Source organism: Solanum dulcamara, chromosome 5, assembly GCF_947179165.1.
Source record: "Solanum dulcamara chromosome 5, daSolDulc1.2, whole genome shotgun sequence".
In the NCBI taxonomy this organism is placed as follows: Eukaryota; Viridiplantae; Streptophyta; class Magnoliopsida; order Solanales; family Solanaceae; genus Solanum; species Solanum dulcamara.
Window position 1 is genome coordinate 76,185,656 of NC_077241.1, and position 9,508 is coordinate 76,195,163.

Genomic DNA, 9,508 nt, shown 5'->3' on the forward strand with positions numbered 1-9,508 from the left:
GAAAAAGCTTAAACCCAGTTCCTACGATAATGAATATAAGTGGAATTAAAATCCTCGGGAATTATACATACGAAAGAGAAGGATGGTTTATTAATGAGTTCTTTTAATTAATAGTAATGAATACGATGATGTGGAATGTTAGTAGCTCCTGCATAGCTAGTCTTTTTTATTTTTCTAATCAACACAGCAAAAAAAAATCCTATCAAGCGTTAGAATATATGGAAAAAATTATCAATTTTTGGCACTAAATAATAGTATGAGTTTTTATGGTTAATTAAAAGCTTATTGATCGATAAATTTCTACGTACATACATGTAATTAAGAGCTAAACTACGACATTTGTTACAAAAACTAGTTCATGACTTTGACGATTCATGAGTAAAGTCTTAGTGTCATTCTTTTGTTACAAAATATTTTTAATAATTTTAATATAATAAAATACAAATTAAGTGATCATCTGTGAATTACCCTCTCGATGAATCAAAAGTGTTAGGAGCTAAATCTGCTAGCTTAATATTACCATTTAGGAAAATTAGATTTGTCAAATAATTAACGAGTCGAAAGTACTATTATCCCTTTAGATATCTACAAATTAACATACCAAAGATTATGTCTTTTCCTGGTGATTAGAATATATTTTTTTCCAGATAAAATAAAAGAGATTTATATACCAATGTACTAATTTGGACTCAATAAATATGAATGTAATTGACAGGAGGCCTCTTGTTTCAAGACTATTTATTAAAACAGATTACTAATGATAAATATTTTTTTAGAGGTGAATTTATTATTTAAAATTTATGAATTTCTTATAATAACTTCAAATTAATATACAATTCACAATCAAATATTCATATATCTTTAGTAAAATTTTAATATAAATACAGAATTTAAGCAAAAAGTTTAAGTATTGCGTTCACATAAATCGTTGTATCCTCTTAATATAATAATTTAGTATTTTCCAAGATGCTAGAAAATGACATCACTTATTTTGATCCACAGACACAACATCACCTGGAAAACATTAGCAATTCACTGCATGATTTGCAATTTGCATGTCATTGTCATGAAACAATGCAATGACCATGATGTGTGTTTATATATACCTTTATGACCAAATCCATCCAAAATACTGTAATAGAGAAGAGAAAATATCTAAAACGTACATGAGTAGAATATAAGTTTTACAAGGATTTCACATAATATGTAAATTCTCATCTCCAAAATTCAGAGCAAATAATTGTAAATTTTGTATTAGTCATCAAAATAGGTAAAATTTCACTATTTCTTCAAGTGAAACTATAACCACCTTGAAATTCTGTGTGAAATTTACTCTGTGCACCGATATATATATATATATATATATTATACCTTTGAGATATATACATTTTACGTCTCATATAGTACTTTAGTAGTAAATATAAGTTGTAACAACGTGATTCAACCATTCTTCATGTTGTATACCTTCTGGTTCTGCATATACAATTATGTAAATTGTATATCTCTGTAGTAATTTTTTTTTACGCAACTTGGGTAACCATATAAAACTTTCAAATTCGTTTGAATATGACTTATTCGTAAAGAAGAGTTTTGTCCATAAAACTTTTCCTAAAGTTTATGCACAATTCTTCTTTGTTTATTTTAAAAGTTTTGTCCACAAAATACATTCTAGTTATCAAGATGTTACAATTTGAATCTTAATATTATGAGCTTAAATATGTCATTTTGATTACTACTATAAGAGGTTATAATTTAATCCCGATGTATATTATAATGATCATCTAACACTTAATTCATCATAGTTAGTACTATGCACACCCTTCACCAAATTTCTCACTCTGACAGTGATTTCAAATCTTGAATCCATCTCTAATACAGAATATAACCAAAAACTATTGAGTTCATTCAAACTAGTACCTAATATTGTAACTCCACCCCAAAACCCTCATAAATTATTATAGGAAACCCTAATAGTTAAAGTGAGCATGGGCTACTAGTGTCGACTTTGGGCATGAAAATAATTGGGAATGGGACATTTGTGTACCATTTTTAGGTGCATAAATGGAATGGCAAAGGCAGGTGAAACTGAGGCTGATTGATAAATGAACCTAAAATTGAAAAATAGGCCCATCAATACAATCCTATTGGCTTAAACAAAAATAAATTTGGAGCTGATTTTGTCTGCTCTTTTATTAGCAAACTGTGTCATAGGGGCTACTCACCCTCTCTCTTGTGTAATTGGTTACTACTATTATTACTCACTTAATATGGTTTTCTTTTTTTTTTAAATTTGGGGTGGGAGAAAGAACGACATAAAATTCAATAATACATTTGCCCCATACTTGTACTTGTGAAAGAACAGTTAATTCAAGTCTACATCAACCAACTCTTTGATTCAAAACAAATAGGAAAAAACCAAGAATCATTTCGTGGCTTGTATTTGTATGTATTCTTCAATTCACACACACAAAAAATGGGAAAGCTACAGATGTATATATACCCTTCAGCGAACTAATTTACCATCATGGCCGAAGTATACATAACATATACCACTGATATGTTATTATATAGGTATGTATACAACAACATATTCAGTGAAATTCAAGTATAATAATGCATATTGAGTACAAAAGCATATACTACAAAAACTCCCCCCCCCCCCCCCCCCAACAACAACAAAAAAAAATTATTCTTACAACAGCCTAGTAAAACTGAAACAGACTTTTTTTCATTCTTGGGCTGAGTGGTCTAACCCAGCAGTTTGGGCTATTGTTTGTTGTTTTTCATGTGGAAATCCGGTCGGCCCATGAAGAAAAAAAAAGTTTAAAACTTTTGAAGAACGCCCACCGTGGGGCTCGAACCCACGACCACAAGGTTAAGAGCCTTGCGCTCTACCAACTGAGCTAGACGGGCTTGCTATTTCAATTAATTCACTGTAGATTAATCGATTATGTTTTTTTTGTCGAGAAGCTTGTTAGCTACTTCCTCAATTTTCTTCTGCTTCAATTAAGCACCACCGTTCAAATTCGGGATGAAATTATCCAAGATTCTACCATTATTATAAGAGTATGGGTTCGAGTTGAGAATAAAAATTATAAAAAGTGAATATGAAATCACCTTAGCTATATAGACTTTTGGCGCATTATTTGAAACTTTTGTAACCGCTACTTACAATTATTGGGCTTAAGTTTGGTCCAGTTTTGAGTTGATACATTATGTAATCCAATTGCGAGCGAAGCCATAATTAGAATTTAGAACCCAATCAAATGCAACAGAGTTTATTGCAATTTTTTGAAAATTCGTAAAAATAGTGTCTACTAACAACTGTAATGGAGCTTTTAAGTTCCACACATAAAATTTCATGACAATGTTATGGACTTTCACGTATGAAATTTAAAACTTCATGATAATGATTAATGTTCATAAATTTTTACATGTAGAGTTTGAAGCTTCATAATAATAATTAAGCGGTTATTTGTGAATTTTATTCGAAATTCGAGTATACCCGAATTTTGTTTAATTGGTAATCCAAAAAGCAGTAGTAGTCCAGAACGAATTTTATCCGAAATTTGAGTATACTTAGAACTGACTTTGTTATTGAAACTCACATGACCAAAGGGGATATAATTTTAGGAATTAGCATTGTATTGTTAAGCCTTTTGATATTCACCATGTAAAAGAAAAGGTTCAAACTTAGGATATATTGAAGATATTTTCTGCGGCAAATATTTTTGTGAAAAATATAGTATGATTTTCTTGTGTTCGGTAAATATGTATAAAATATTATCTAAAAAGTATTTGTATATAGTTTAAGCAAATACCATAAGATGGAGGTAGGGGTGTGGCAGGGTATATTGGAGGTGAAAGGTGACTTAGTACTATGAAACTTGTTTTCGCTACTCTTAGTAGACAAGTCATTTTGAGCTTGTTTTCCCATAGAATATTTTTCAAAAATTTGACCAACCAAACATGGAAAAGTTTGAAAAATATACCAAACACATCATAAAGCTTCAAGGAATGCAATAACTTAGATGACCATCATAGGTTGTGATGGAATGATTGGAATCCCTACACCCTTAACCAAATGTCTTGAATTCGAGCCCAGGAATGGAAAATTCCTACTAGGAGCGCTGCTTAGAAATGGGCCTTAATCAGGATTCATCAAGCTTCAATACGGATATTAGACACCGGGCGGAAACAAAAAAACTTAAATGAGAGAGAGAGTCATCACAATCTTCCTTCCCTTCCTCTAAAACACTTGTTAATCAGTGAGTAACATTCTGGCTTGAAACATATTAGGATACCATGCAATACTCTTTTACTTAAAGAAAATGAACTGCATCGTAACACTTTTAGCAGAAAACAAGTCCACCCTACATGCAATCTTTTGCCTAATCAACTTCTTAGATATCTAAGCAAATCAACCCTCCTACTGATGATGTAACAGTATGCACTCAGGCTACAAGCTAAACTTCATTTCACAACTTAAAAAGGATCCATGAATACTATCTGCATACAAAATAAAGTTTGGGGTCCAAACACTCCTCATGGACAACAAAAAGCCACTACTCTAGAGGTAGTTACTCATAAGTACCATGAAGTAAACTTCCTACCTACTGCTTGAACACATTCTGAACAGCAGATGTGGTCAACCTAAAACAAATGATGCTTCCAAGTGTTTTACACTATAAGACCTTAGGAGATCTAGGACTTAGTCATCTTTGCAATCTTTTGCAAATGTCGCTGAACCTCCATTTTGTTCACCATTGGCATTTGAAGCTCCCTTCAACTGCAGAAACACAACAACGTCAGCTAAAATGGTGTACATTATTCAGTCAAAGAAGCACAGATTTAAAAATAAATATCAACACCTACAACTTCATTAACTTGAACCATATGGAAAAGCTTATTAGCTTTATTATTGACAACACGTTTAGGTAGCCATATGGTGTTTATATAATGAAATATCCAAGAAGGCAGCATGTTTTCCTTAAAACTACTGAATGAAAAGCAGTCACAGTAGCAATACCTGCTGGAGGACCTTCTTTTGATAGCGATAGCCCTGTGAGATAAGTAGCATCATAGTGTAAGAATTTGTATGGTTACAAAAATGAACTTGTAACCCAGAAATAAACACCCACAATACTGAAATCACCTTATCAGTTCCATATATGTAATCGCAGTAGGTGAAAACTGAAGCAAAATTGCTCTGGCTTTGGCCACCGACATAGTGATGGTAGTCATGATAATCTGGTCCACCATAAAAAGGTATATACTTTGTGAGAGTCCACGGAAGGTCATATCTGAAAGAATGACGAAAATAGATCAGTTAAAACACGCCCCAATCACCATACTAACTCATGTGTGAAGTAGGGAGCAATGTAAAAGAACTCTCTACATAAAACATTGGCGACATTGCTAGCAAAAGATTTCAACAGTATACAGCTAAACTGAGCAACTAAAGATATTGTTGGAAATCTTTTAAGACCAGAAATCTTTCTCAGCAGACAGCTCCGTATAGCAGTGACAAGCATCAAAGCAGTAAAAGTGAGTCGAGCATGATGGATCAGTAGATCTAACCTTCTATTTCAAAATTGATTTGTTTATTGAGCTGTTGCTCCAATGGGCTCTCTAAGCAAGACAAATTCAGATTAGACACGGAATCCTTATTTCTAAGCGATCACTCAAAAGTAAGCTTGAGTACATCAATTTCCCAACAGCAGCAGTTTAAAAAGAATTAACCTTCTAAAGAAATAAAGAAGCTAATATGAAAAGAAATGATCCCAGATAACATGATTAGCAATAATTCACCTGCTACTCCTAATTGGATCTCTGTACATGAATGATTAAACATGACTATGATGCTAAACTATGCCACTTTTCACATTTTGAGTTCTGAAATGCTCAAAATTGATTACATTTACGACAGCCCTTACTATTTCTGTCAATAGTCTCCAATATTTAGTATTGAATGAATAAGCATCATTTCAGTTTCTTCTTTTTTCACTTTGAGATGCTGCAACTAAAAAGAAATTGTTGAAATTGAGGCCAACACATAAATCTAATTCCTTAAACATTATATCAATAAGCACCACAATGTATTTAGTTGTCCAATTGGCAGACCAACAAAGATTCAATGAGAAGCAATCTTATGTGATAAGGTTTAAAAAAATAAAACTCTTGTTATTCTGAGTATTGCCTTACATCTTCCTATATCAACAAATGCAAGAAGAAAACATTTGAATAACAAACAAAGATATTGTTTTCAAGATACAGACAGAAATAGTCATCTTTTCTACTCCTAACGCACTATTATCATATTTTTCAGGCAGCTGCTAGTTATTAATACATGCATAGCATACACTTGCAAATTATCAGTTCCAAGCACCGTCCATCTAAATAGAAAGATTTTCATAACTTTGACCACTACTTATCAATCTTGCTTGCTTTGAGTCCAGTGTAGACACTAGATCATAACCTTATCAATTTCCTTTTCTTTTTTTTTTCAAAAGTCGAGTCTTAGATCTTATCCAATTATAACCAGTCGGACAAAATTTCTCTTGAAATATCAAGTGAGAAAGGAGGTGCATTCTGCAATATATATACGTATATAGCATGCATCTTCCATGACTAAGAAATTAGTAGTCTTTATATCTAAATATAGCATTTATTTGTACCGATTTATTAAGTTATCAGCATGTTCAAGTTCAACACCAAGATATCAATACTTGTCCCAAGTTCTAAGGAAAATGAACTGTTGTCTCCAACTTAGTTTCACACTACTTAATCATGATCACAAGGCCAAAGATGTCAAAAATGGGACCAGCTATCAGATAAGAAATTGAAAAGTGAAAGCAAGACATGGTCTCAAAATGCTACATCTATTCCAAGGACAGGTTGGGATGTCGAAACTCCAATGTAACTAGAACTTATCACATTCCTTAAAAAAAGATGGTTAACAAGATAAAATTAATCTAGTGTGCCAATGAAAGCATATAGCATGAGAAACCCCTAAGAATATAATCAAAGCTACTGCCTAGGACCATGGGATCTTACACTAAGTTGATTCTTTTTTTCTTTTTTTGATGATGGTGGTGTCCAGGCTAGATAGTGCCCATCCTCCACAAGGTACCGGCTACCTGCTAGCTCGCATTAGCACAGGGTACCGTGTAACTCTGCAGCTCTGCTCACCAAAGCTTAGGAGATGACAGGAAATCACTTTAGTGTTTTTTGTATCCGTAAGATTTTGAACGTGAGACCTCATTGTCAACATTTTTATTTTATCATATAATATAAAAGCTATCACAAAAAGCAGAGAGTGACTGACGTCTAGACTCTCAGAGGGATTGCATTTTATTTCCGTGCAAGAACATGTTAACAGTAAAACCAGTTATTATAAGCACCATTTTACATGTCCAAGACACAGTTCACATTTTAGATTTTTTCCACAAACCTTACCAACCCCATCTACCAAAAGCAATAGAAAATAGCACAGATGACAAGGAAAAAAAAAGGAAAAAAGGAAAGGACCTATGTGGAAATTGAGGAAGAAAAGAACAGAAGAAGACAATTTTTTAATTCTTCTATGCAAAAAGCTATTGTTTCACTTAAAAAGAGATCTCATGCAATTCTATTCACTGCATACATATTCATCCAGAGATCAAAAAAGCAAACAGTGAAGGAAAAAGGGATAAAGTGATAGTTGTTACTGTTAATCCATGATTTGGTCAAATTATCATAGAAGATAATCACACACTTAATCACCAAAAAAGCAACTTTTGACAATAGTGTGAAAAATCAAAAGCAAAAGAGCATGCGTGCATACCCACAGTGAGTCTCAATAGCCTCAATCTGTCTGAATGCAATCCACAACCAGAATGTAATCATATGACCAGGCGCAATAGCGGGCCCAAGAAATGAGGGGATCCCAAGGATCAAAATCTCTAGCCAGTGTGCATACGGCGCAGCAAAGCCTATTGGAGCTGTGTATTCATGGTGAACCTTGTGAATCTTTTCATAACCCCATTTACCATGCAAGAACCTATGGATCCAATAGTTAAAATAGTCCTCCACAATAAAGTATGTTCCCAACTGCAACAAAATTACCCATAACGACGGCAAGGGCAAACTTGTTCTAATCCCAATCATCTACATTGCAAAAAAATTCACAAAACAGATCACAATGGGTATCTCATTTTCACATCCTTCATCTAAAATTAACACAAAATTACATACTTCCATACTGAAAAGTGAAAAACTAAAATCAAACAAACAACAAATTGATCCAAACTATTTGAATTTGAAAATCTTCAATATCCATTGAGTTCTATTTGAGCCTATTTGATTCCAATAGTCAATAATATTTGGCGGTTCACTAAATCCGGATCGTGCATGCATCAATTAAAGAGGGGGACGCTCCCAATAGGATTCTTTCCATACTCACGGCTCAAACCCGAGAATTGTATGTTAGTCTACTTACAACTCAATCAAACACACTGGACAATGCACAACCAATTTTAAAAGGAGAATAAACAAGATTAAATTGGGTATCTTAAATTTGAAACCATCGATCCAAAGATTAACAAAATAAACAAAAAATCCCTTTTCAGATTCAAGAAATCCCCATCAAACACATTGCAAAAAAGACACCTTTTTTAGTAAAGAAAGCATTAAAAGTAAGAGAAAAGTGAGTACCTTTACAGAGGGGTAAGAAACAAGTTGAAGAGGACCAACAACGAGGATGAACATGCGCATAACAACCTTGTAACACCGGAAGACATCAGATAAAGAAAGATTGACCTTGGGTTGAATTTTGTATGACTGAATTGAGTTTCTGAAAAAAAATTCAAGGAAAAGGTAATACAGAGGGACACAGGAGAAGATAAGGAATAGAAAAAGGATATTGTGACAGTACAGATAGTAATCAGATTTATTAGCAGAGTAGTTAAACCAGATGGTTTCTGCAGTAGTAAGAGATCTTCCAATGGCGGATTCCGCCTCTTGGATGGTTTTAAAGGGCAACATTGAAAAGGGTATGTAGTGAAATGGGTTGAAAATGGAATTGTTATTGAATCTTGGAAATTGGTGGAAGGTTTGAGGGGGTTTTTTGGTTAGGGAGGAACAGGGGAGAAAGAAGAAAAAGGGGGAGATTTTTAATTTAATAGAACGAAGAGAACAAAGTGTAGAAGCTAAATAGTACAAGACAAGTCCTCCATATTCTCTGTTGAGTTTTTTTTTTTGGGTTCTGGTTAAGTTGATATCTTATATTCTGTCCTTTGATGAGCTTATGGAAATCACATCTGGCAGGCCAAGTAGGACAAATGGGAAAATAAGGGATTGCCAATATTGATTGCGAGAGTGTGATTTTGCGATAAATAAAATGTGTCTAAAATTATGATGATTTTGATGGTCAAAGTTATTTTATATTTTTCGTTGCTGAAAGGTAACACGTATTGTATGTAGCGTCTTTATATGGCAATTCATGTTCTATATGTTATTCTACATGTAT

General features: G+C 33.3%; 1 protein-coding gene and 1 non-coding gene across 2 annotated transcripts; both read right to left on the reverse strand.

Annotated features, from left to right (window-relative positions):
• Positions 1-2,840: 2,840 nt before the first annotated feature.
• On the reverse strand, positions 2,841-2,913 carry TRNAK-CUU (transfer RNA lysine (anticodon CUU)). The gene has a single exon. It is a non-coding gene; the product is annotated as a tRNA-Lys (tRNA).
• Positions 2,914-4,454: 1,541 nt separating this feature from the next.
• Positions 4,455-9,263, reverse strand: LOC129889921 (methylsterol monooxygenase 1-1). The gene is made up of 5 exons (XM_055965396.1): positions 8,695-9,263; positions 7,826-8,148; positions 5,156-5,303; positions 5,030-5,062; positions 4,455-4,789 (listed from the first exon to the last, which is right to left on the reverse strand). Exons 1-5 carry the CDS (start codon positions 9,022-9,024, stop codon positions 4,712-4,714), a joined length of 912 nt encoding a protein of 303 aa, XP_055821371.1. The 5' UTR covers positions 9,025-9,263; the 3' UTR covers positions 4,455-4,711.
• Positions 9,264-9,508: the final 245 nt, after the last annotated feature.

Bases quoted from the DNA above. Each gene is read 5' to 3' on its own strand.
- LOC129889921 (XM_055965396.1), bottom strand. From the start codon at position 9,024: ATGTTGCCCTTTAAAACCATCCAAGAGGCGGAATCCGCCATTGGAAGA. The intron at 8,149-8,694 runs GTACTCACTTTT...TTTGCAATGTAG, and splicing joins TTTCTTACCCCTCTGTAAAG to ATGATTGGGATTAGAACAAG. The intron at 4,790-5,029 runs GTATTGCTACTG...GTGTTTCTGCAG, and splicing joins AAAAGAAGGTCCTCCAGCAG to TTGAAGGGAGCTTCAAATGC.